The sequence below is a fragment of the Peromyscus maniculatus genome, chromosome 3, assembly GCF_049852395.1.
Source record: "Peromyscus maniculatus bairdii isolate BWxNUB_F1_BW_parent chromosome 3, HU_Pman_BW_mat_3.1, whole genome shotgun sequence".
Lineage (NCBI taxonomy): Eukaryota > Metazoa > Chordata > Mammalia > Rodentia > Cricetidae > Peromyscus > Peromyscus maniculatus.
The window spans coordinates 144,296,382-144,323,562 of NC_134854.1; the positions used below are offsets into that span (position 1 = coordinate 144,296,382).

Here is a 27,181-nt window from a genome sequence, read left to right on the forward strand (position 1 = left end):
GGTTTTCTTTCAACCTTATCTATGGCATCTGATTTCTTATGTAACTCAACATTGATTTTATGAGTAAGAGATAATAAATACCACAATTTTTTCATTTTCCTATTCATAGATTCCACCAAGATTAAAATGGCAGCATATATTTATTCATCAATTGTTATTACTTTATTTCAAGCAAGTCAAAATATTTTCTTCCACTTGGTTATTTTTATTTTATGTTTACTTAGAGTATTTGTTTTCTTGCAAAAATTTTGTTATTAACTTTATGAAAAGGACGCATGGGAACTATTATACTTTTCTTTTTAATCTTTATTATAGTGATAATTTTATTTTTAATCAGTCAGGTACTATTCATTGTCTTACTCTTATTTTAGAGGTCTTCCATTAAAATGTACTATATTCATATCTAAAAAAAAAGAATACTGCATTGTTGTAAAGTTTGGGACTTTTTAGGGAGTTTTTCTTTGCTTATTTCTACACACGAATCTTTGTTGGACTTTCCCCTCTCATGATTATTGAGAGAGGAGTTGTGAAGGTGAGGCTAAAATAGGTCATCTTGTCCCGAACACACTGCAGCTGTGGTGTGACTATGACAGAGCCTCGGCTTCAGGCTCCTGGACTCGCTGCCTTCCTTGCAAATGTGACTTCCCATCAAGGGAGAACAAAACATGGTTTGGGATGAAAGTCTGAAAACCTCCAAATCCCAGGAGCCCCTAAGATCAGAACAAAAACTGTTTTATTTTTAAAAAGGAGTAACTGCTCAGAAGTAGCTTGTGTGTAAGGCATTAATTCCAGTGTCCCAGCCATTGACAACTGTGCAGAATGGCCTGTCCTGTTGCTCACATGCTTCTTACCCTAGGTACTAAGCTGTCTGAACAGATAACCCTGAAGCTGCCACCAGATGTGGTAGAGGACTCTGCCCAAGCCTCTGTCACAGTTGTGGGTGAGTTTACTCCCCAGGGAATTTGTGGATTAGCTTTGGCTGTATTTCTTTTTTGTTTATACATGTACACACACACACACACACACACACACACACACACACACACACACACACACACACACGGAGAGAGAGAGAGAGAAGAAGAGAGAGAGAAAGAGCCAGAAAGAGAGCCAGAGAGAGAAGGTATTTGTATTTACCAAGCAAAAGTGTTTTACTTTAGAATTTTTAGCTTTTTAAATTAAAATATATTTATATAATTTTCCCTTTCTTCCTTCCAATCCCCTCCCAGGTACCCTCTTGTACTTTCTCTTAAATTATTACCTCTTTTTAAAAAATTGTTGTTACACACATACACACACACTCCTAAATATATTAATATAACTGCTCAGTCCATACAGTGTTACTTTTCTATAAATATTTATTCAAAACAAACAGCAACAAAAAATGTGGTAATACACACCTACTATGCCAACACTTGAGCACTTGAGGCAGAAGGATGCAGAGTTTGTGGCCAGCCTGGGTTGCATAGCAAAACCTTGTCTTAAATACATACATAAATACATACATACATACATACATACATACACACACATACATACACACACATACATACATACATACATACACATACATACATACACACATACATACATACATACATACACATACATACACATTCATACATACATACACACATATATACATCATACATACATGCATACACACATTCATGAAAATGTAACTTTAATTTCTTTTCTTCTTTGAATTGTTTATTGTTTCCAATAATCCTTCTGTGCCTGAAAGGCATCCTTTGCAAAATTACTCATCTTTTAACATGATTAATTACTCATTTCTTTTTGATATTTCAGATGCAATCTTAAATTTCATTATTTCCCGTCTCTCCCATTCTCTAGGAGATATATTGGGTACTGCCGTGCAAAACACACAGGATCTCCTTGAGATGCCCTATGGCTGTGGAGAACAGAATATGGCTCTGTTTGCTCCTAATATCTATGTCCTGGATTATCTGAATGTAACACAACAGCTGACCCAGGAGATCAAGGACAAAGCCATTGACTATCTCAAAGTGGGTAAGTACTGAATGAGGGACTGAAAGTTAACAGTATTCTTTCAGTTGGATTGCCCAGTAGGATTGAACTGTTTATCATTACTATCACATATTATTCCGCTGTAATGGCTACCATAACAGAAAGCACTATCATGGTTTATTTCATAGAAACTGTCTACTTTCAAAACTCCAATAAAACATTCCAAACTAAGAACATACTATATATGAACAAAAAAATGAAGAAAGGTCACAAGAGATAGCAACATTTTAATAATCTTCCTGGCTTCCATGGGTTTCTGGCTGACACATTGTTTCACTAACCTTCCATTGTAGGGTACCAAAGACAGTTAAACTACAAGCACCAAGATGGTGCCTACAGCACCTTTGGAGATAAATCTGGCAGGAATGATGCCAGTACCTGGTAAGAAGAACCCAATTTCTTGAGTTCTTATTTTGAATCGGCTCTTTTCATATACTCCAGTTATATCAATAGCAACTCTGTTGAGTCATTTGTTATTAGATCTAGATTGGATTATACTACATGAATGCACCAGTATTAGTGAGTTAACAAGCAGAGAATCTGGTATTCAAGTACATGTATGTTAAATGTGTTCCCAAAATTCATCCTGGCCATGTTATACCAAAATATTCTCGTCTAAACTCGCTCCCCTGACTGAGAGTTTTGAAGAGATATGGTGAGGATATTATATGACTTCTAGGTAAGCCATATCAACTTCAGCTTATATTATCTTTCTTGGGTCACACTTACCTTGAGAGAGGATGAATTTATCGGGAGGAAAGAATTAAGAATGGTGCAAAATCTTATTTTTACATTCCTAATGTAAAAGGAAATGTAAAGTTACTGTGTAAAAGAGGACTGCAGGAGAAGTCTCTGTCATCTGTAGAAAGACACCTTTAAAGAGAAGAGTCGAGAACCATCCCATGCTGGCTTCTCTTCAGACCATATAAACCGTTTGCCTCTTTAAAAGGCCTTCCTCAAAGAACCAAGAAAAACAATTGGGTCAGAAATCTACCGACTCTTTATGGCTAAAGCAAATTCTAGATCTAGCATCTTCTTCAGGAGAGTGAGGGAGAGGACATCTCCAGTGTACATGGATTCCCATTAGATACTTCTTCAATGTAAGGGGGTGACTCATGAAGCGTGTTGATGTGAAGTGGTTCTAAAATCATTATAACAGCAAATGTACAATCACTTCCACCTCACTCAGGCTCACAGCCTTTGTACTGAAGAGTTTTGCTCAGGCTCAAAACTATATCTTCATCCATGAAGCACTTATCACCCAAGCCGTCCTCTGGCTTTCCCATCAGCAGAACGACAATGGCTGTTTCAGGAGCTCCGGGTCTCTGATCAACAATGCAATAAAGGTGAGTCATTCCAGAGCTACTTTTGGGTTATCCATTATGAGATGTGTGAGGACAGAGAGACAAGGTTAAAGGGTAGAAATTACCGACAGATCCACCAAAGAACAATAAGACCTAGACATCACCAAGAAAGAGAGGGTAAGTTCATATTAATTGCGATGTATTGACTGGGGTATGGACATTAAAAAGTGATCAGCTCCACAACACAAGAGAAGAAGAATAGCTAATTAATGAAATTCTTAGAACCACTCTGACCTCTCCCTCTTGTCCGTTCACAGGGAGGAGTAGAAGATGAGGTCACCTTGTCTGCCTACGTCACCATTGCTCTCCTGGAGATGTCTCTCCCTATCACTGTGGGTACCACTTCATTTCCTGTGAAAAAGTGCTTCTGGATGCAACACAACCCTGGTCTGTTGTCTGAGACTCGAGCTTCCTAAGCATCAAGTGTCAGCTCCCCTTCTATGCATTGCAAATGTTTCACAGATCCACTTGCTCCATCAAAGAAGAAAGGTTTACATTTTCCCAGGGAGACATTTATACTGTTTCTCTCCCATGACCATCTCTACTCCCTAAAGAATCCTAAAGATATAGTTAATACCAGAGAATTGGTTAATAGTAGATTATTTTTTCTTTACTTGAGAAATTCATGCATGTACACAGTAACGTGCAATTATATGTACCCCTCACTATTTGCTCCCTCCAAATCCCCTCTATAACCTCTTCAAAGCATCCTTTCCCAACCTCATGCCTTTTTTGAAAAATATAACCCACTAAGTCCAGCTAGTGCTGCTCATATATTCATGAGTATGGGGCCATCCACTGAAGCATGGGACTTTGACCAGCGGCTGTACTCTTGAAAACTAATGATTTCGCTCTCCCTCCAGAAACTACCAAGTGCCAAGAGTGTCTCAGTAGGGGGTGTGATCTGAATCTATCCCATCTATGCCAGAATCTTGGCTGGCTTGATCATGTGTAGGCCTTGTGTCTGTGGCCCTCGCTACTGTAAGCTCACAGTGTGCTAGCCAGGCCATATTCAGCAGTGAGCTTTTCACAGCACCGCCCCCCCCCATTCTTACATCCTTTCGGCCACCTCTTCTGTGACGTTGCCAAGCCCTGGTTAGGTGCTATTTCTTCTATGTATAAGAATGAATTGGAAAAACTTCTTTTTCTCCAGCGCCACGCCCTACTTTGTGTGCTTACCTGGGGATGCCAGAACCTTTGTTCACAGAGCTGTTTCTTTTCTGACCCCCTTTCATAGCACATTGTTGTCCGAAATGCCCTCTTTTGCCTGGACACAGCCTGGAAGTTAGCAAAGAAAGGAGCCCATGGCAGCCATGCCTATACTAAGGCACTGTTGGCCTACGCATTTGCCCTTGCTGGGAACCAGGACATGAGAAGAGAGATCCTGGAATCACTTGATGAGGAAGCTGTGAAAGAAGGTGAGAGCCCATCTGAGATCTTTCTCCTGCCAACATTGTGGGCATCAAAAAGTGTGCTGTAGAATGTCCCTACCTTTCTTTCCTCTTGTAACCTCTGTCCTTCCTGGTACCTGCTATCTATCATCTAGGTATCGATCCCACATAATACCTTTTTAACATTACACATCAAAAAATAAGAAGCATCAGCTATAGTGGTGAGAAGCCCAGCCTTGGAGACTTGCTCCAAAATGAACTATTTGTGTAAAGCTGGGCATGGTTCTTCTATAAACAGGGATAATGTTTGCATTGTAGTTGTTGCATTAAGTGAATAATAAATGTAAACACTTCGTGGAGTGTGTGGCATGTGGTAAATGTTATAGAAGTATAGAGCCTTAACTGGACTGAAATGTCAAATTCACATTTATTCCAAAGGGAATGCATGTCTCTAAGGTTAAGTGCAGTCCTCACTTTAGCTCTGCCCTGTCTACTTCCAAACAATTAAGTATAAATATTTAGTCACCCGTGAGTATCTTTTTCTCACCTCCAGACAATTCCATCCACTGGACAAGACCTCAGAAACACATGTTGCCAGTGGGTTTTTGGTTCCAACCTCAGGCTTCCTCTGCTGAGGTAGAGATGACTGCCTACGTGCTCCTGGCCTATCTCACCATCCAGCCAACTCCAGACGAAGAGGATCTGACTACTGCAATGCTCATCATCAGATGGCTCACAAAGCAGCAGAATTCCAACGGCGGCTTCTCCTCCACTCAGGTCAGGGATTGGCCAGAACCTTTGATTTCACCTTCAGTTGGTGAAAGATTTACTAACTCTAAACACACACACGAGAATAAAAGACCAGAGATGGCTTGAAGGATTATCAGTATGCAAAGATAAGGAGAAGAAATTCAAAGACAGCTAAAAAAGTATTCTTAGCCTACAGCCCCCCACCCCATCCCGATATTGCCATGGTCTCCTCATTTCAATAACAAATCCATGTGCCTGCAATAGTACTAAGGCACCAGAAGAAGGAAGAGAACATTACCTATCATTCTTCTTGAAGGCTAAAACTCTTTTGAACTGTTCATGGGAACCATAACTCAGCATTCTTTCCTTGCAAATATGTCCACTGGTGGGTCTCTGTTTAAACTAGACAGTTTTGATGTTCCTCAGACACCTCTCGGTACACAAAAATATGTTTACTAGGAACATAATAGACTGTCTTTACTCATCCAATCTCTCAAGCTCAGCTCTGTGTTCATGCATCTAAACAATTCATCAGCATGAGCCCAGTAAGAAACTTCATTTTCAGAGGAAGTAGATGTTAGCATACATCTTCTCTAAGAGAAAAGAGGGTATGGAGAAATACAATCTTGCCCTTTTCTATTGCACTAAAAATAAGGTTATATTTTCCACAAGAATGAAAAAATGATTTTATTAAAAATTGCTTTCATGTATTTCTTAGAAATATCCATTTAAGTATGCCCTCCCAGCTCAGTGTCCATGGCATTGAGAACACAGCACAGCGAGGAGGAAGTGAGCACAGGCGGAATTCTGATGAAAGGGGAGAGTCAAGTAAGAACAGCAACACATCAGGAGGATGTTTAGAATAAGTGCCCTTTGCTTCCTTTGGAGAAACTGAGGCCTGACTCTAAGCAGTTGTAAAAGGCCTTGGATTCTTTCTCATCAGCACAGGAGAAGTTTAATTTGGAAGGGGAGCCAGACCAAGCTCTGGCTGGGGAACAGCAGATAGGATCACAATGGTCAAAAGGGCCACCATAAGTAAATAGCTGAAGCCAATAAAGTATTCCATTCCCATTTACATATATTTTCTGCATCCCATATCACACACACTTATATAGGGAGAGACAGAGAGAAATCAATTTGCTGATAAACTTGTAGGGCACACAACCCAAGGCATATATGTGATGTTATGATCCCGTTATCCATCCAAAAGTTAGGATCAATCTTTAAAGCTTAAATATCTAAGTGAGGAAAAATACAAAAATAGGAAATCTAAAACCCTTGTGACTGCTAACAGGACTTTGGAAAATTGGAGTTTTCATATCTATATTATTGTCCCTTTCATTCCATAACAAAATATCTGAGAGTAATTCTGCAAAGCACAGAGGCTGATTTAGCTTACAGGTTTTGATGCTGGAAGTCTGGAGAAATGTGAAATAAGGCTCTGGTCCAGGCTGCCCTGCCTGATGGCTTCCTCACCTTCTGGTGGATAGCTGTGGAGGGAACATATGTGGGAAGACGATATCCTATTTTAAAACAGGAAGCCAGAGATCTGTGTCGGGCCAGGGTTGTTCTTTTTATAACAACCCACTCATAAGAACTCCCTAGGATTCCCACCAGAACATAATCCCTCCCAGGAACAATGAGGTCATTGATTCAAGGACCTCTGTATTAGTTACTAGCCTGTTGCTGGGATATAGCACTATTATCAAGATAATTTATAGAAGGAAGGGTTTGTTTGGCTTATGGTCCCAGAGGCATCAGAGTCTGTCCTGGCAGGGGAAGTGTGGCAGCAAGGGGCAGACATGGTGGCAGGAACCAGACTGAGAGCTCACTTTTAATGTCAAGCATGGAGCAGAGAGCCAAGTGGCAATAACGCAAGGCTTTTTACTCTCAAAATCCACCCCAATGGCATATTCTCCTCCAGCAAGGCCATACCAACCAAAATCCCCTAAACAGTGTCACCCACAGGAGAACAGACAAGTGTTCCAATACATGAGCCTCTGTGGGACACTTTCATTTCAGAAAAACCTCCTGCTTGCATTGACCCACCACCAATAGCGACACCATGGAGACTAAGCTTCAAACTTGCGAGCAACAAATTGCTTCCAAACATAGTGAGGTGTGCCATTCCTCTTTCAGGACACAGTGGTGGCTTTGCAGGCTTTATCCAAATATGGAATAGCTACTTTCACAGGAGCTAAGAAAGCCGCACAGGTGACCATCTATTCTACAGATTTATTTTCTACAAAATTCCAAGTGAACAACGGCAACCAGTTATTATTACAGAGGGTCTCATTGCCGACTGTGCCTGGGGATTACACCACAGAGGTGACAGGAGCAGGGTGTGTGTACCTTCAGGTAAGACTTGGGCAGAGGAGGAAGGTCCCAGGCATTGTTCTCCCTGGAAAATCATAACCCAGTAAGCAAATGGCCAAGTCAGAGAAAGAGTCGAGGGAGTTGAGGGGAATTCTGAGGAAAGGAGAAAAATTGATGCCTGTCTTGAATGTTCCATAGACATCCTTGAAATACAATGTCCAACCAGAAGAAAAGGGGTTCCCATTTGCTTTAGTGGTGCAAACTCTGCCTCATATTTGTCATGATCACAAACCTCACACCAGCTTCCAGATCTTACTTAACATCAGGTAAGACTCATTTTCATAATTCGGGGTGGGGGAGGGGAACAATCCATCTTCTTACTGGAACTTCTCACTAAGCAAAGCTGTGGGACAGTAAACATTTGAATCTGTTTGAAAAAATAAGCTGTTCTCTTAAGTTGGTAAAATCAAGTTTCTCAGAAGTGGAGCTCATGTCATCTGCCCTCTTCCTTCAGGTAACTACTTAACTCCTGGTAATAAATAAATGAGCGATTTCACCCCTCGTCTATTTCTTGAATTCCTTCTATATAACGAAATTATATAGTAATCTTGGTCTTCACAAAAGAAAAACTTCTTAGAAGTCTGAAATCAAAGGAAGCAGTGGCTCACCCATTGTAATTCCACCGTCAATCAGTAAATCTAGTTATCTATAGTATAATCTGTTAGAAAAAACAGCACAGTTGTCCATAGCAGTAGTCAAGTGGCCACAGCACTTACAAAAATGTATCCACAAGACCCTTGTGGGTTGGCTGGCTACCCTACTCGGGGAACCGTGGAGATAAAGTGAGAATAACAAAAACCTAGTATAGATTGGAGGCCTTGAGGGCATGTCACCTGTGAAGCTTCCTTAAAACACAGATCTGAGTCCACATACTTAAAATTCTGATTCCAGATCTGATCTCTATGGATTTACTAAGTTCTATACAAATTCCAACACATAGAAAGTGTTCCAGGATCCTTGGAAAGTCTTATATATACTTTGTGGAATCATGGAATATTCAATATATAGATATAGAAAAAGAATATTAAATAATACAGGAAAACCTAAGTCTTCCTTCCCTGGATCTTCAGTTACATTGGAAGCCGTTTTAACTCCAACATGGCAATTGCTGATGTGAAGATGGTGTCTGGCTTCGTCCCCTTGAAACCAACAGTGAAGATGGTATGTTCACTATAATCCCAGGATAGCACATTTCATTTTATGTTATTCATTAGCAGACCAAGGTCATATTTATTAAAATGCTACTACATTAGGTCTTAAAGACTTATGCCTTCTCCAAATGAAGTGTTTATGCTTGTGTATGTAGCATTGTTTAGATATCATGGCTACCAGGGAAACTTGTTATCTTTTTTCTCTTTATTTTCTTATTTTTTTTTTTTTTTTTTTTTTTTTTTTTTTTTTTTTTTTGGTTTTTTCGAGACAGGGTTTCTCCGCGTAGCTTTGCGCCTTTCCTGGAGCTCACTTGGTAGCCCAGGCTGGCCTCGAACTCACAGAGATCCGCCTGGCTCTGCCTCCCAAGTGCTGGGATTAAAGGCGTGCGCCACCACCGCCCGGCTATTTTCTTATTTTAATTAAAATATAGTTACATTATTTTCTCCCTTCCCTTTCTTCCCTCCACCCTCTCCCACATTCCCCCTTTGCTTTCTCTCAAATTCTTGGCCCCTTTTTCTTTGTTATATATATATATTGGTTTTTTCGAGACAGGGTTTCTCTGTGTAGCTTTGCGCCTTTCCTGGAACTCGCTTTGGAGACCAGGCTGACCTCGAACTCACAGAGATCCGCCTGCCTCTGCCTCCCGAGTGCTGGGATTAAAGGTGTGTGCCACCACCGCCCGGCCCAATTGTTACATATTTTTATGTATATGTATACATATATAAACACATAAATATAGAAATACAACTTGCTAAGTCCATTTCCTGTTGCTTGTGTGTATATGATTTCACAGTTGATCACCAGTTATGGGGCCCATTGTCCCCTTCAACAGTTGTCTAACTGCTTAGATCTTAGAATCTCAAGGAGATAAAGCATGTGAATATCAACTAGTGAAATAATAAGAAAATGACTGATGTCATAAACTTCTGTAACACAGATGTTAAGTGAAAATGAAATTGTTTTAAGTTAGAGGAAAAAACAAGGAAAAAGATCTCCTTCGTGAATAAATAAAATGTTACTTGAACTTGAACAATGAGTAATTCCCTCTCTTCAGATACATCAGCTTTACAAGTGCACCATATGCCACACTAATAGTATGCCCTTCATCCAAACTACCTTTCATTTTCACTTTTACTTTTTTTATCTATAAGGGACCTTTGAAGAAATTCTACCCTCAGTATTTTGATAATAATTTTATTTTCCCTGGATTCTCCAGGGATTTCATCTATTTATTAACATTTGTGATGTCTCCATTTTCCCCAGCTTGAAATATCTATGGATGTGAGTCGGACAGAAGTCAGCAATGATCACGTCTTGATTTACATGGAGAAGGTGAGAGCCCTAACTGTCTGGTGCAAAATACATAGAATAGAATCCTCCAGGAGCTGTCTGGAAACTGAGTGTATGTATTATAGAGTCATCACCTCAATGCTAGAGATATGAGAATTCTAGTGTCACAGTGGCTGCCCCCTCTTTGGAGATATTCCATCTGAGACTGTGAGTAAAAATGCCACATGATATTCCTGGGGTATGAATACTTCCAGGGACCTGTAAGACATTCTCCATAACAGTTTTCATTATATCAACCAGTTAGCTTAGAGATACTGAATAATGCAGGGAAATGATTATTGTGATCAGTCAGTCATTACATTATCATCTTCATCAACAGTATAAAAGGAGAAAATGCCATCAATCTCAGCTGGCACTTGGACTGCATAATAGTAAAACACCAATCTACCCCATGGACTAATAATCGAGAAGATAGGTGCAGTAGCATAGTTAGTCAGACCTCTGTAGAGAGGAATTTCAGTTGACAAAGGAGCAGTGATTCATCTTTTATAGTTCATCTTTATAGTATCTGTATTTTTACAAAATGGAAAGGCAAAACTATACTAAACCTCTGAAATTTAAAAGAAGATATAATAGGTAGTTAACAGAAAGCTGGAGTGCACACAATATGCACACACACACACACACACACACACACACACACACACACACACACCATGAACAGAGCCATGTGTTGATGTTGATTAATGCAGCAGTTCTCAACCTGTGAGTCATGACTCCTTTGGAGGTCAACATATCAGATATCCTGCATATCAGACATTCACATTCTGACTCATAACAGTAGCAAAATTATAGTAATGAAGTAGCAATGGAATAATGTTATGGTTGGGGGTCACCACAACATAAAGAACTGTATTAAAGGATCACAGCATTAGGAAGGTTGAGAACCACTGGATTGAGGCCTATGTAGTGATGAAGTTTTGTTAGATATTTAAGAAGTAATTTTCCTCATTTACTCTGAGGCTTTCTACACCATGCACCACACTTTTAGCAGATAAAGCCCCCACCCCCTAAGACCCTAATCAATACTTATCTGTTTATTCAAAGTGAGAAGAAAGCTCCCAGGAAAGTCATTGAGCTCCTTTTGATTTCCAGGTGTCAAGTGAAAGGATAAACTTGTCCTTCATGGTTCAGCAAGATATTCTAATAAGAGACTTGAAGCCAGCCATAGTGAAGGTCTATGATTACTATGAGAAAGGTGAGTGGGAGCTGCCTGAACAGAGAAATCCAACTTCCGATCACAGGACTCAAGAATGTGTTGGGTGACTTGTTAGCACTGGCTTCTCATCACTTAGTGTTGTCTCCATCAGGTTGGATACTTGACTTTTTAATCTCCTTACTTCTGTGGGAGAAAGCACATTTTAAATATATCAACCAGCAAAACCAAACAGCTGCACAGTTAACTTTCTGTTGGATAGACCAATTGTAGGACAATGTGAGATTTAAGGACGTATAACAACTGACTGTCAAGAATCTGGAGTAAAAGAAAATGTGGCTCATTGTACCTGGAAGGATGCCCAAGGCAGCAAAAAGTGCATCAGGGGAATGACATGGGCATTTCTGATGCAATCGCCGATGCTCATAGTGACATCACATAATGGTGTTTGTTTCTGTTTTCTCTTTCTCTCAGAGGAGTTTGCAGTTGCTGAGTACAGTGCTCCTTGCCACAAAGGTAAACGATTCATACTCCTGTAAAGGATAGCCAGAATTCCTCTGGTTTGTCTCCCAAATTTCCTCCTCCAAGAAAGTCTACATAAACATTCCTCTAAGAAATCATTTTGCTTATATTGCATATTATTATAGAAAAACATGTGTTGGAGAGGCCTGGTGCCTCTTCAGCTCTCAGCTAGTTTGCAGCACTAGCACTACTGGCTGGGTAATTATCTGTAATGGGTCTCGTTTCCTCCTGCGTTCATTGAACTGCCTTGGATTCCACCCTATTTATACTTAGAGGCAGGGACATCGCTTGCTCATGGAAACCCAAGTCCATGTTAATGTTCTTTTCTTTTCACTACTACAGATTATCAAAATGACTGAGGACACCATGAATAAAGTGTTTTACCGGAGTCCTGTTCTTAGGACTTCCTAAGAAAAACATTGTTTTTGTATTTTCAAAGAACTGATAAATAAAACATTTTTTCCTATGTATTAGTCATCATTCTCTCATTCATTCAGTCATCATTTTTTACATTCCCATGCTTCCATATCTAATACTCAATAAAAACTAAGAATGGAAGAAATTCAGAATACCAAAAAGTGATACAGTGATATTGGTTTGAATAGGCTTCATGGGGTGGGGATGGGGCAAAAAATATTGGATCATAGCTAGGAGAAAGTAAAATATGTTTGTTTGTAGGAATGCCTTAAGGAAGAGCCAAAGAGTATATTTTTATAAGCTAATAAAAGACTCACTTGATCAGAAATATAAAGTTGGATACGTTTTATTGAAAAATAGCCTCACTGCTTGGCATTTATGTGTTCCATGAAAGGATAAAATCTGCCAAGGAGTAGTGAGAGTGGCCCATCCATTAACCTTGACTCTCAGATTCCACAGTGGATGGCTTCTGAGACTGAAGTTGCGATCCATGTAGATGCGAGTTGAGTATTCTCAGAAGGAAGACTATATATATGACTCAAGTCCATGTGTGTGTGGGGGGGTGCGGGGGTGATATACGAGAGCACCTGCAGCTCCTGGGTCACCAAGTCAGGCTGAAAGGATAAAAACAAAGTCAAGGGGGTGTTAGCCAGAGCAAACAGAGCTCTCACAATGTCTAGTCTCTTGTGCTCCCCTCTTTTCCTTCCTTAGTTTATTTTTCTTGCATTCAATGTTTAAATCACTCTTATGTGAAAGGGTACACAGAAGCTTTCAGAGATTGTAGGGGAAAGCTGAAGGACATTACAACAGAAGAATCCAGAGGTAAGACACTGGAGGCAATCCTGGCCCCCTAGCCTTAATTGGACATGAAAATGACAGTGTTTACTTTGGCAGGAGGTGAGTGGATGTGGTATCAACTGACACCATGAAAGGACTTTGAAATGTAATCAATCCTCAGTTCTGTTTCCAGGATAAACACACACAAAAAGAACAATCATATTTGTAAGAAAGCACGCTCTAAGCACCTCACAGCTTTAGTCCCTTTCTCTTTGTGTGGGACTCATCATTGAAAATGTGTCTTCAGAGAGTGCTTGTGGCAAATCATTAGCTGTCAAACCTAGTCCAAAAAGGTTCATTCCTGAAATACCAATTGTTTGCTTTGCGTCTAGAAAGAACGGGATTATTGGATAGCCTATGAAACTGAAGGAAACAAGGCTGCAGTAAACAGCTGTGTACGTTTCTCTATGCCAGACTCAGAAAGACGAATACCACACAGGGAAGAAGGGTCTGTGGTGATATTTTGTTGTACTCTAGTAAAATTTACCTAAAGACCAGAGGACAGAGCCAGCCAGAGTTAAACATAGAGGCCAGGCAGTGGTGGCACACACCTTTAATCTCAGCTCTTGAGATCTCATGCCTTTGCTACCAGTATGTGGGAAGCACACATGCCATTAATCCCAGCACTAGGAAGGTTGAGACAGGAAATGAAATGGCTGGGCAGAGAAAGGAATATAAGGCATGAGGAGACCTTTCAGCTGAGGACTCAGAGGCATTCATTCAGAGGATTCGTGGAGACAAGATTGGCTGAGGAGTTGGCAAGTGGCTGTGGTTCATTTCCTCTGATCTTCCAGCCTTTACCCCAATATCTGACTCCAGGTTTTAAAAGACCATTTAAGGATTCATGCAATATTGAGAGCCACTGGTAGCAATAGTCCATGAGAGTATACAGCAGTGACAGCTAGAGTTCAGAAGGTCAACCTATCAGAACTAAGGGTTCTGTTAGAGGAAACCATCACACAAGGCCTTTTGAATGAACTGGCTCTCTCTTGTTGTAAACTTTTTGCGCAATAACAGCTATGATTCTCCCCATTTACTGTGCATTTCCATGTTAATGTGTACATGTAATCTCATGATTGCATCTCATTGTGGATAGTCTAGAAGATGGTTTACTAAATATGCTTCATGCAGGTCTATTGTTCCATGTGGACTGTAGACACTTAGAGGTCTTCCTCTCCATCCTTAGTCACTGACAAGGTAAATATTGGCCAGACAAAGCGTCCTCATAGAATTTTCACAGAGTGGAATTGCAGTTGCCTGACCTTGTTAGAGCAAAACTCTTCAGAATTATAGTGAACCAGAAGTGATAGTGCAGATGTCTGGCCTTGGTATATCGTAGTCCTTCAAGAGATCAATAGCACCTATGTTACCCTAAACTTCCTCCACTAGCACCTCCCCACTCTGATTCAAATAACAACACTTTGTATTTATTTCTACACTAGTTTTTTTTGTTTTGTTTTGTTTTGTTTTGTTTTTTCGAGACAGGGTTTCTCTGTGTAGTTTTGCGCCTTTCCTGGAACTCACTTGGTAGCCCAGGCTGGCCTCGAACTCACAGAGATCTGCCTGGCTGTGCCTCCCGAGTGCTGGGATTAAAGGCATGCGCCACCACCGCCTGGCTCTACACTAGTTTTTAATGCAAGATTTTAGGTTCAGTAGACTAATTATATATAGGTCCTGAGATTCAGGTGACTAACAGAAAAAGGCTGTTAACTGACTAACCATATCTGGTTATTATTAATCACATAAAATAGCAAACATATTCTTTGCCTTTTCCTTAAATCTCTCATTGGTTTAATTTCTTTCTTTGTAACCTTTGTAGCGATCCCTTTAAGAGATAGCCAGAATTTTTTACAATCTACAGCTGTTGTCAATCACCAATTAAGTTGACCAAGTCTTTACCAAATGTGACTCCTATCAGAATACTTGTCCCTGAGAGTTTACTTTGTAGTTTTTACTAACAAGTTGTTAATGAATGTGTGTGTGTGTGTGTGTGTGTGTGTGTGTGTGTGTGTGTATTTATATGCATGCTTGGGGCAACAAAGAAGGAGAGAAGATGGAAAACACCTAGATAGAGATGAAAGAACAGGAAGAGAATTGATTGAGAAGAACAGAGATGAGGACGGAAATGGAAAGAACTAGGTAGAATGATGAGAGAACAGCAGAAGGGACTGAGAGCAGGAGGGACCGAGAGGAGCTAAGTATGAGAACAGAAAAGAAACTGTGTAGATAGAATTGACTTAGAAGAATAAAATGCATGGAGTAACGAACTCAGTATGCTTAGATTCATTGAATATCCCTCAGATTAGAATCCTTAGCCACTTGTAGCATCTGTTCTGGCCCCTGATAGAAATCCCCTCAAGGCAGCCACTTGAGAGGAATTTGTTAGTGCAACAGGGTTCTTCTACTTCTATGCCCATGATTTGCCATGATATTCAGTCTTCCATTTAAGCCATTTTCTGGGTGAGGCTTCCGATTAAGATTTCTTTTTGTTTAACTTAGTTGTTCATATCCAAAATTTCAATTTTATTATTATTTCCAGTATTTCTGCCTCTTAATTGTACTTTTCTTTCTTATGCTGTATTGCCTTCCTTATTTCATTTATCTGTTACCGCACTCAGAAGGCTGAAGTAATGGAGACTGCCTGCCTCAGGCCAGTCTGTGCCTTCTGGCTAGAACGCAGAAGAAAGAAGGGAGGGTGGGTGAGAAAGCAAAAAGCTTGCGCTAGTCTCAAGGAACAAAAGCAGCAAGACAGAAGGAGACAGGGTCCAAAGAAAGAACACCCCATGAACACTGGGCTCGTCACTGAGCTGATGTGCATACAAACAGGGATTCTAGGGGTACCCGTGAGATACAGCTGCCGAGAAAATCCTCCCTTCTCTGCCTTCCACCAGAACAGCTGCAGTAGGCCATTTTGAAGAAGTCGCTGCTACTCCACAACGCTGCTATTGTAGAACACCATACAACAAGAGGGAGGTTTGTTTATTGGGGAAGGGGAGAGAAAGGGCGCAGAGACCAGCCTCTGAGGGAGAAGTGGCTGGTCCACCTTTTATAAGGGGGTGTAGTGCATGTGCACAGGAACTACATAGCAACATAGCGGATGATGTATTCTGAGGACCCCGAGCAGGCCAGCGTGATGCCTGAATGCTGATAAGCACAGGCACGCAGGGATGACATACCCTGCCAGGTCCCAAGGGCAGGCCAGCATAATGCCTGAATGCTAACGTTCCTCCTTTCTGTTTGTTATAAAAGGTGAGGAGTTGGGAAGGGGTAGCAGGTGAGGCGGGAGTGAGGATACCGAGTTCTGGAGACCGCTTCCTGCTGACCTGGGCGGTGTTGGTCGTCTTTGGGAGACCCGAGAAAGCTGGGGGAGCTGGCCACGTCCTGAGGTAGCTGGTTGTTTCACTGCTGTCTAGGTTCTGTGGAATCATCTGGTACAGCTTGGACCTGGCAAGAGGCTGACAGGGCAGAAGATAAAGTTACGTTTAGGGGAAATTTTTTTCCCTTAGGTCCTGGTGGGGAGTCCCAAGGTCAGGGGAGGGTGGGGACAGTACTTCCCTAGGGTGCATCTGACCTGTTCGAGGTGAATCCAAGTTGACTCCCTGGAGCTTAACAAGAAATTTTGAGTTTACAAAAAGAGGTAAGTTTTAGGCACATTAGCATTCCCATTGTTTATAATCTGTATAGAAATCCACATGGAGAAAAGGCAGCAAGCATACTTTTAGTCATTGGGAAGCAACCAAAGGGGATTTTAAACCCTGAGCTTGTGGCTATGATAATATAGTTGTATAGTATAGTATTTGTACTTTGCCAGAGCGAGATTAATGGCTTCTCAGAATTCCACTGTTTAATGTTAAGGCTGTGAACAGTAGCATAGCACGAGGGAGAAATCTGGAACATGTTGCATTCTTTTATATATCTCAAATCACTTTTTTCTTATCACCACTGAAACTTTACCATCTTCACCGAAACAAACCTTAAAGCACCTGTTCCTTTCCATTACCATGGCATCACCTTGACACCCAGGAGACACAGGTCGTTGGTTGATGAGGGCAGTCAATAGTTAAGAAGTACAATGAAATCTGTTCTGTGAGTCTCCTTTTTTTTTTTTTTTTTTTTTTTTAGTGTGGATGATGTGGATATCTCTGGGGTGCTGTTGTGTGGTGATATATTGTGTATCAAATAAAGCTGGCTCTGAGGATCAGATTTAATCTAGTGAGATTAAACATACAGGCCAGGCAGTGGTGGCATGCACCTTTAATCCTAGCACTCGGGAGGCAGAGAGCCATCTGGATCTCTGTGAGTTCAAAGCCACCCTGAACTATATGAGATTGAGAGTCAGGCAGTGGTGGCACACACCTTTAATCCCAGTACTTGAGAGTCACAAGCCTTTAATCCCAGCACTTAAGATCTCGTGCCTTTGCTGCCAGTATCTGGGGAGCACACACGCCATTAATCCCAGTACTGGGAAGGAAGTGAAATGGCCAGGAAAGGCATATAAGGCCTGAGGAGACGGGAACTAAAAAAGTCATTTTCAGCTGAGGACTCAGAGGCTTGCAGTCTGAGGATTTGTGGAGATAGGATCTCACCTTCCATTTGGCCTGAGAATTTAGTAGTGGTGAGAAATTACTCTAGTGACTTGTTCCTTTGTCTCTCTGATCTTTCAGCATTTACCCCAATATCTGGCTCCAGGTTTTTATTATAAGACCTTTAGGAATTTGTGAAACACTGTTGTTTCTTACCCACCTGACATGTTTGGTGGTCTTTATGCCTCCAGCTCTGTGGCTAATGCTTGGCAGTCCTGTAACAACAGCTAATTAGTTGTTTGACTAGAGAAATTTGAATGTGTCATTGGAAATACATAGAGAAGAAATTGATGAAGCAGGGTGTGATTAGTAGAATCAGGAGAATGAGGAGAGGAGTCAGGAAGGAAAGCATTCTCTTCCATGTGTGATTCTCAGTTTGGTAGAGTTGAGTATGACTGCTGGGTGAAGCCTCATTCTTTTGGAATTGGAAACAAGACAGTTGCTCTCATCCTCTGGAAGTTAAGGGAGCAGAGTCCTGTTGGGGTTGATGTGTATGAAGAAAAGTGATCTTGAGGTGAGGAATTAAAGGGCTTGAGATGAGATAAATGAATCCAGTGAGAGAGGCCCTCAACTTAGCAGCTGTGGGAGTTACAAGAATTCCCTTGAAAGGGACCCTGCCATTTAGGAGGGGAGGGGAAAGGGGCTAGAGGAGAGAGAAGGACTTGGTCCCCAGTGTTGATTAGGGATGGACAGAGGTTGGCACATGGTCAGGGTAGGGAGTGGTCAGTAAAGTTCCATAGAAGAAAGTGGAGATGATAGAGTAAGGGAATGAATAGGTTATCAGGAGAGGTGAGGGTTTCGATAAGAGACCAGGAGTAGAACCAGCTTCCCGAGTTTAAATGGTGAGATTGAAAGGGGTTGCTTGGGAGCCTAAAAAGAGCCAGAAGCAGGAGCTTTACTCAATCTAGGTAATGTTCCCTTGGCATTTTAACAATGATGTTTTTTAAGGAGTGGTTAGTTTGTACTGTCCTTCCTAAGAACTGGGGGTGGTATGGGGTATGAAAATGCCAAGGAATGCTGGGGACTTTGGATAAGGTTTGGGGAATCTGGAAGGTGATTTCAGGACCTGGAGGAAGGCAAGGATTCCAAATTGGAGAATAATCTCCTGGAGAAGGAGGTCAGAGACTGTCTGAGCCCTTTTGTTAGTGATTGGGAATGCCCCCACCCAGCCTGAGAATGTTTTCCACTAGGACCAGGAGGTACTTAACTTGTCTGACTGTGGGCATGTGGTCAACTCAAGCTGCTCGTCAGTCCCTGGGAGCAATCCTCTGGCTTGGTGGGTAGGAAAAGGAGAGCAGCAGCATCTGAAAACGGGGTCTGACATTTGACAGATTTTAAAGGGGCAGTAATAGTTCTTAAGAAATGCAAGTCCTCAGGGGTGGGCTGGAGGTGGGTCTTGACAAAGTGAGACAGAGCCTGGCTATCAGGATGAAAGAGTTGGTGTAGATAGGACAGAATTTGTCAAGTGTCAGGGGGCGACAGTGGGGATGTGGGTCGTAGTGCACGGATTCTCTGTAGTGGGTGAGGTGAGTCTGGGCCTAGTCAGCTCAGCAATTTCCCTTAGAGAAGATGGAGCTGTCAGTCTAATGAGACCAGCAGTGAATAATTCCTGTAGCTGTGGGGAGATGGGAGGCTTTTAACGTGGCCATATTTTGACCTGAGTTAGTTATGAAGCCTTCTTTCATTGTAAGTAGCCCATACTCATTCCAGATGGCAGAGGGGGACAGGAGGATATGAAAAACACATCTGGAGTCTGTCTAAACATTTAGGGATTGTCCTTGTGCCAAGTGGAAGCCATGGGTGAGAGGTATTAGTTCAGCTTGTTGGTTAGTAGTGTGGGCGGGGAATGCCTGTGCCTCAACCACCTCAGTGTCTGACACTATGGCATAGCCTGCTTTTCGGGTACCCTCACGTAAAAAGGAGCTGCCATCTGTGTACCAGGTATAGATGGCTTGACTCAATGTACCCTCCTGCATGTGTAAGGGATGGGGCAGTAGTTTCTCTAGGGTTTCAGTGCAGGAATGAGATGGGGAGTGGTCAGCGTTTGGTCAAGGCAGAAAGTTTGAGATATTGGTGGGGGGCAAGATCGGAAAGGAAGTGTGGTATCGTCTACTAGTGCCACCTAGAGACAAAGAACCTGGGAAGAAGGTAGAGTTTGTAAGCCTTTGTAAGTTAAGAAATGGGACGGGTTGTGGGAGGAGAAGATAATGGTGGGTGACTCAAGGTTAGTTTTTTTGATTCACAAATAAGGAGCTCAGCAGCTGCTAAAGCATGTACATAGGGTGCCCATCCCTGCGTGGCAAGGTCTAGGTTTTTGACAGGTATGCTACGGGTACAAAGGAAGGTCCCAGTTGTTGGCCTAGGACCCCAGGGGCATATCCCTCTTTTTCTGTTACATAGTGGGAGAAGGGATGAGTTAAGTCTGGGAGATGAAGTTAAGTACTGGGGCCTGGAGGAGGGCCTGCTGGAGCTTCTGAAAGGGCTCAGTAATGGGAGTGAGGGGCTCATGTGAGGGACCAAGGGCTCTTCATATAAGGGGTGGGCAAGGAGGGAAAAAGAGGGGATCCAGGAACTTAAGAAGCCAGCTATTCCTAGAATGATAAAATCTCCTCTTTAGTAGAGGGGACTGCAAGAGACTGGATTAGGTGTTTTCTATCAAAAGTTAATGGCTTTGCAGGTTGGGGTTATGGTTAGTCCCAATTAGGTGACCTGAGGAGTGGACAGTTGTATCTTGGAGGGTGAGACTCTATAACCCCAGCTAGACAAGAAATTTAGAAGAGCAGAGGTCTCAGTTTGGCTAATTTGTAGAGATGGACTGCAGAGGAGAAGGTCATCTACATAGTGTAAAATGAGATTAGATTTGGGGAGAGACAGAGTAGATCAGAAGCCAGGGTCTGGCCAAATAGGTGTGGGCTGTCCTGGAACCCCTGGGACAGGACAGTCCAAGTGAGCTGAGTAGAGAGTTGGGTGTCAGGGTCAGTCCAGGTGAAAGCAAAGATGTTTTGAGACTGAGTGCTAAGAGGGATAGACAAACATCCTTGAGATCCAGAACTGAGAAATGGGAAGTTCCTGAGGGGGTAGTGGGGAGGAGTACATAAGGGTTAATCACCATTAGAGGGGAACCACTGCAGAATTAATGAGCTGGAGGTCTTGAATCAGGGGGTAGGTCCCATTAGACATTTTAACTGCAGATATAGGGGTGTTAAAAGGAGATGTGGGATAAAGTAGTTTTTTTTTCCTTAGGAGGTCAGAGATGATGGGTTTAAGTTCCCTAAGGCTCTGAAGTGAGAGTGGGTACTGGGCTTGAGTAATGTACTGTGTAGAGCCCTGTAATGGGACGATAAGGGGGAATGGTGTCTAGCACAGAGGGGCTTGGGGTGTCCCAGACTTAGGGGTCCACCTGGGAGGCTGGCCGAGGAAACAACATGTTGGAACCAGTAGGGTGAGTGGCTAGGAGGAGGAGGAGAGGGGCTGCTGGCAAGTTTGGGGTCAGGTGAATGGCGGGGAGCAAAAGACATAGAAGCTCCCAGCTGGGTGGTGATGGCACACACCTTTAATCCCAGCACTCGGGAGGCAGAGCCAGGCAGATCTTTGTGAGTTTGAGGCCAGCCTGGGCTACCAAGTGAGTTCCAGGAAAGGCGCAAAGCTATGCAGAGAACCCTGTCTCGAAAAACCAAGGGGCATGGGGCCAGTCAACAGCCCAATGTCCCTCTTGGTGACACTTTGGGCCCAGGTAGCATGCAGGGATTAGGGCAAGCCTGGGCCCAGTGACCCTCCTGACCACATTGAAGCAGGGACTCAGTGGTCCTCGAGCCCCAGGGAACAAGGGAATGTGAGCAGTTGCTGAAGCTGGTCAGATGGCCTTGGCCAGCATTTGGTATTTTTATTTATGAGCTTTTTCATCTATCACATGGTATACCTTAAAGACCAGTGCTAAGACTTGTGCCTATGGGGTTAGGAGCCTTTTCTCCAGATGTTCAAGCTTGACCCTAATGTTGGGGAGACTCTGGGAAAATAAATAGATCATAAGGAATTTTGAAAGACCATCTTACCCTGTCTTGGTAAGGTTCAGCAGTCACTTTTCCTTGTGTCCTGCTTGTCCAGAAAGGACAGTGTACATGCTGTCAGCAGTCAAGGAAAGGACAGTTCTTTGCCCAGCAAGCCATTTTGTACCAAGAAGAAGACAAGCTTCCATATGGAGTGTCCTTGAAGCCCAACATTGTCTTAGGATCAGATCAATGCTTCCAGGAGTAATCCTGTCTCATGTCAACAGAATTCTAAGTTATCAAAATATTTACATGCCATATTCTCTAGGTCTATGAATTATTTGAAGATTACCTATCCATCTAACATATGTTTCTGTAAATCTGGACAACCTAACTAATATAACTATAGAAATGGCAAGCATGAGTGACTATAGTTCTATAAATCTTATCCACCAAAATAACTTAAGGACTAAGGCTTCACATTAACAAGGTAAACCATCTGTAAGCAGATGTATCATATAAGGATAATGACCTCAAAATTGTGACAATACACAAAATATCTTAAACAGAGGTAGAAATGTATAGTATAATATGCAATATGACAATAATATCCTTAATATGTATCAATATACAAAATATCCTAAACAGAGGTAGAACATATATACAGTATGATAAATATAATACTATACTTGTATCAATATACAAAATATTTCAAACAGAAGTAGGAATATGCGTACAATACAACAAATATAGTTTTGTATTTGTATCAATATACAAATTATCTTAAATAGGAATATAAGAATGGTTTAAATTTGTATCAATATACAAGAATTCATATCTGTGCAAATTATCTAAGACTGATATTTTACTGAATTAGTTTACTAGTAAATACAATAATCTACCTTAATATCCTATACCTATCCATTCCCCTTTTTCTTTTCTAAAGGAGAATACTGAGTCCAAATTTTACTGTTCCACCCCCAACCCTATAACCATCCATCCATAACCCTGAGAAAAATGAAACCTTTGGGAGAGGGGGGTTATTTTCTTAGAATTGCTTCCTTCTGTTTAGGGGGTTGACAGTATCTCTGTGGGGTCCTGTAAGAAAGCTTAGATTGTTAGGTCTCAATAGGACTAACTGTAGAGTCTGCAGCCAGCCTCAGTAATGGATAAGATTTTTGAGATTCTGGTTAGAAGTGTAGTATGATGGACATCTCATCTTAGAACTGTCCTGAAGAGTTTTCAGTCCAAAACTGATCATTGAGTAATGTTCTTAGGTACCATGGCATCTTTCTGGACAGAGTAGAGTCATTGTTGTGGGGGCCCATCTTCCTTTTGGAGATGTCAGAGATTACTATTGGGAAGATTTATTTTCCCTGTGGAAAACTTTGATAATATCAAAATGGAAAGTTTGGATTTAAAGATGATATGACATATAAGGAAGGATTCTGAGAAATCAAGAATAAGCATGGAGAGAAATAGAATCTTGATAACAATGGTCCTTAGGTTATTGGTTTTCTTCTGCCCCACACCAGTTGGCTCTTCCAATATGAGACAGAAGAATCTCTTGACTTTTTTTTTCTTTTAACAATAAGCTTGTATTTAGAGAAGGAGAGAGCCACATTCCAACTCTAAAGCCAGCTAGACTTATAATTGAATCGGAACCACAACTATTCTAGAGTTAGAGATATATTGATGTTAGACAGTGGGATATTACCCTGTAGAGTATATTGTTATCAATAGGTTCTTCCCTTCTGCTGTAGACATCTGAGTGTCTAAGGCCTTATGATTTCTGGAAAATGGGTATTACTATTATCCTGTAAAGACAAAAACCAGAACCCTTCCCCAACCTTTGTTGAGGTTTTTTTTTTCTTATAACTTGTAGAGTAGTCACATTGGTGGATGAGCTATTACTTCTCTTCATCAAGGGGTTTTTCCTGTTCTAAGCGAATTTTTATTAATTTTGTTGGTATCCATAGCTTTTCTTCTGCAGAAACAAAAGCAAAACCCTTTCCCCAATGTAGGACATATACTGGTTTCCATTCCGAGGTCAACACATCTTTGAAGTAAACCAGTTGGTTTAGCTCTGTTGTCTAGTGTCTCTCCACAGCTTGTTCCTTTTTCATCAGCATTGAGAAAACTCAAGGTTAATAAAGCATTATGTAATCTATTTCAAGGAGTCATTGTTACCTGTTATTGTTTATTTAGCATATCCTTTAAAGTTCTATTCAATCTTTCTATGACTGCTTGGCCTGTGGGATTGTGTGGTATAACTTTTACATGCTTTATGTTGTAATAAGCAAAAAACTGACTAATTTTATTTGAGATATATGCTGGAGCATTGTCTGTCTTAATTTGTACAGATATTCTCATGATGGCCATAACTTCTAATAGATATGTAACCACAGAGTCAGCCTTTTCAGAACTCATAGGAGTTACCGATTGAAATCCTGAATAGGTGTCAATGATATGGTGTACATATTTTAATCTTCTGAATCCTGCGAAATGAAACACATTCATCTTCCAAATTTCATTTCTTCATATACCTTTTGGTTTGGGGGTCTGTGAAAGGTCCCCTGAGAAATTTCCTGCTGGTAAAGGGTTGCCTCGTGTATCTCTTGTTGATCTACATTCATTGTTCCAATGTCGGCCTTTGCCACATCTTCTGCATAATCCAGAAGGTTGGGGTCTCCCATTTGGGTTATTCTAGAAGGAGTATTGCTTTTAGGAGCACCCTGTATACAATTTCTTCTCATATGACCTGGTGTATCACAGTTAAAACATTTGGTAACTCAAGGCCTCCTTCCTCCTCTGGAAATTGCCTCTTCTATCCAAGCCATAGTTAAGAGACTCAATACCATTTGTATATTGAATCCATTCCTCCAGTGGTGTGGACCTGACCATTAAAGGTGTAAATATTCTTTTGCATTCTTTATTAGCATTATCAAAAGCCAAAGATTGAGGATTGAGTTAATACTTCTCTTCTCTTCTCTCTCTCTCTCTCTCTCTCTCTCTCTCTCTCTCTCTCTCTCTCTCTCTGGATTTTTGAGACAGAGGTTTCTCTGTGTGACAATCCTGGCTGTCCTGGAACTCACTTTATAGAGCAGGCTGGCCTTGAACTCACAGAGATCTGCCTGCCTCTGCCTCCTGAGTGCTGGGATTAAAGCATATGCCACAACGCCTGGCTAATACTTATCTTAATTATGGGTCTGACACTGCTTTGTTACAGCCATGGTCAGCCTTTGCATAAAATCAGTAAAAGGCTCTTCTGGTCCTTGGAAAATTTTTGAATATAGCTCAGTTGATTTCCCTGGTTCTGAATTTTTTTCCCAAGCATTTAAAGCTGCTATACAACATAGGGAAACTGTATGCTCATCAAAAGTAGCTTATACATTTCTATCAGGGAAACATCCCCCACCGAGAATTTGATCTTGGGAGATCTCAAAACCTCTGATCTTATCCTGCTGTTCCAGGCTTCTAGCTTCCCCTCTCAACCAGCTTTTCCATTATAACTGCTGGCTGTATTCTAGAACATCTGGGATTAACTGATTTCAGTCATCTGGTATGATTCTATTTGTGAAAGACCACTTATTTAACATCTGTTTTACATATGTTGACTGTATACCATAGGTGACCACCACTTTCTTAATGTTTTTTTTTTAAATCTTTCACATGAATAGGTTGCAAAATATATTCTACATATGGCTCAGGATGTCTATCATCTGCTGACTTTTCACAGATGGTGACAGGATAAGCCATTGTATGAGAGCCATCTGGAGATGTTATGACTTGTCTTCTGTTTATTAGTTTCTTGTCATCTTTACTGAGAGATTCTTCCAGAGCTTGCAATTGAGCAACTATGGTCTGTTGCAGCATCTGAACTTCCTCTATTGTAAAGGATTCCAGAGATTTCATGGAATCATGCAACTTTTTATGTTCTTCTGAAATATGATTCCACAGACCTTATTTTATCAATTAGTGATAATCTTTCCTCCTTATAAATTATCTGAATAGCGTTAATATTGCTCTGGAAAGTTATTGTTTTATCCATTAAGTATTCATAGTTATTATCAATAGAATTAAATTTGGTTGTACAGTTATTAGTGGACTGAAGTTCCTGTGATAAGTTAGCAGATTCCAAAGAAAGAATCTGTTTAAATCCTCATTGCTACTCCACAAAGCCTGAAATTCTTGTGGTAAGTTAGCATGTTCCAAAGAAAGAATCCTCCTGTTTAAATCCTCATTGCTACTCTGTGAAGCCTGAAGTTCTTGTGGTAAGTTAGCAGATTCCAGAGAAAGAATTCTTTTACTTAACTCTTCATTACTACCTTGTAAGTCCTGTATCAGTCCCATTAATGCCTCATTTTTGCTATTAATATTGAGCCAATTTTTAAAAGATGTGATGTGAATTTTTATACTAATTGCCATAGCAGTGAATATTATATATGTCCCAGGAAAGTTGTATATGTCCTATAAAAATCCATTCATCATACAAGCAAAAAAATTTGTTTGAAAAAAAAGTTTGAACTGTAAAATTATCAAGTAATTTAACTCAGATAAAATCCTCAAAGATTGTCCCACATGTCCAGATATTCCAGATGTAATTGACCAGGTACTGTGAACGGCTGGTTCATTCAATGATTTGTGGATGTAGTATCATTGCCAGTAGATGTCGCAGGTGTAGCATCAAAACAGGTCTGGTGCAAGCTGACTCAGGTCCCTGAATGGCTCCTGTGAATTAAGCACTCACCCAGGCAACCCCTGAACACTAGGTAAGGTTGCTGGGACCACAACAGATTGTATACAACAATGAGGCAATGCACCAGTGATCTGGAAGCACTCAGGTGTGGTCACACACCTGGCAGGAGCCGTCTCGTTGGCTGATGCTACAGGGCTGGTGACAGTGGTTGCAGGTGGGGGTGTGGCAATGGGACGAACTCAGCCTGAGTGGTGGAAGCCAGCAGGCAGGCAGGTGCGCTCTTGAGGGTGGCAGCCCAGGGTGTCCCGGAATTGGCAGCAGCTACACTGAACAATTTTAAAAGAACAGTCTGCTGGTAATCTCTAACCAGGCAGGGGATTATGACCCGATCTGGCTGCTAAAAGCACGGAACTAGAAAGGCGCCTAGTACAGGCACCTTTCTCTGGTGCTCTACATGCTGAAGAACACACATGCTTCTGGCAGTGGTTACAAGAACTGATGCCTGGTGAGTCACCTGGCCAGAGAGTGATTGATTCACATGCCATGTGA

The 27,181-nt window shown here is 41.3% G+C and overlaps 1 protein-coding gene and 1 long non-coding RNA gene across 6 annotated transcripts in view; one reads left to right on the forward strand and one right to left on the reverse strand.

Annotated features, from left to right (window-relative positions):
• LOC102928203 (alpha-2-macroglobulin-like) overlaps positions 1-12,576 on the forward strand; it is a 42,584-nt gene extending 30,008 nt beyond the window's left edge. For 2 of the 4 annotated variants that reach the window (XM_042274040.2, XM_076567876.1), the window contains 14 exons: positions 857-940; positions 1,855-2,031; positions 2,343-2,430; positions 3,239-3,395; positions 3,671-3,745; positions 4,651-4,831; positions 5,358-5,581; positions 7,694-7,912; positions 8,069-8,196; positions 9,001-9,091; positions 10,346-10,414; positions 11,528-11,630; positions 12,063-12,104; positions 12,453-12,576. In XM_042274040.2, coding sequence (XP_042129974.2) covers positions 857-940; positions 1,855-2,031; positions 2,343-2,430; positions 3,239-3,395; positions 3,671-3,745; positions 4,651-4,831; positions 5,358-5,581; positions 7,694-7,912; positions 8,069-8,196; positions 9,001-9,091; positions 10,346-10,414; positions 11,528-11,630; positions 12,063-12,104; positions 12,453-12,469 — 1,655 coding nt within the window. In that variant the 3' untranslated portion in view covers positions 12,470-12,576. Of the gene's footprint in view, positions 1-856; positions 941-1,854; positions 2,032-2,342; positions 2,431-3,238; positions 3,396-3,670; positions 3,746-4,650; positions 4,832-5,357; positions 5,582-7,693; positions 7,913-8,068; positions 8,197-9,000; positions 9,092-10,345; positions 10,415-11,527; positions 12,021-12,062; positions 12,105-12,452 lie in introns of those variants that run through there. The other 2 variants (XM_076567875.1, XM_042274038.2) reach the window with 1 other exon arrangement.
• On the reverse strand, positions 11,646-26,850 carry LOC121828363 (uncharacterized). 2 transcript variants are annotated; one of them, XR_013050136.1, is made up of 5 exons: positions 22,000-26,850; positions 16,688-18,162; positions 12,845-13,141; positions 11,938-12,121; positions 11,646-11,774 (listed from the first exon to the last, which is right to left on the reverse strand). It is a non-coding gene; the product is annotated as an uncharacterized LOC121828363 (long non-coding RNA). The 2 variants fall into 2 exon arrangements; XR_013050135.1 differs by lacking the exon at positions 22,000-26,850 and having other exon boundaries at positions 16,688-21,011.
• Positions 26,851-27,181: the final 331 nt, after the last annotated feature.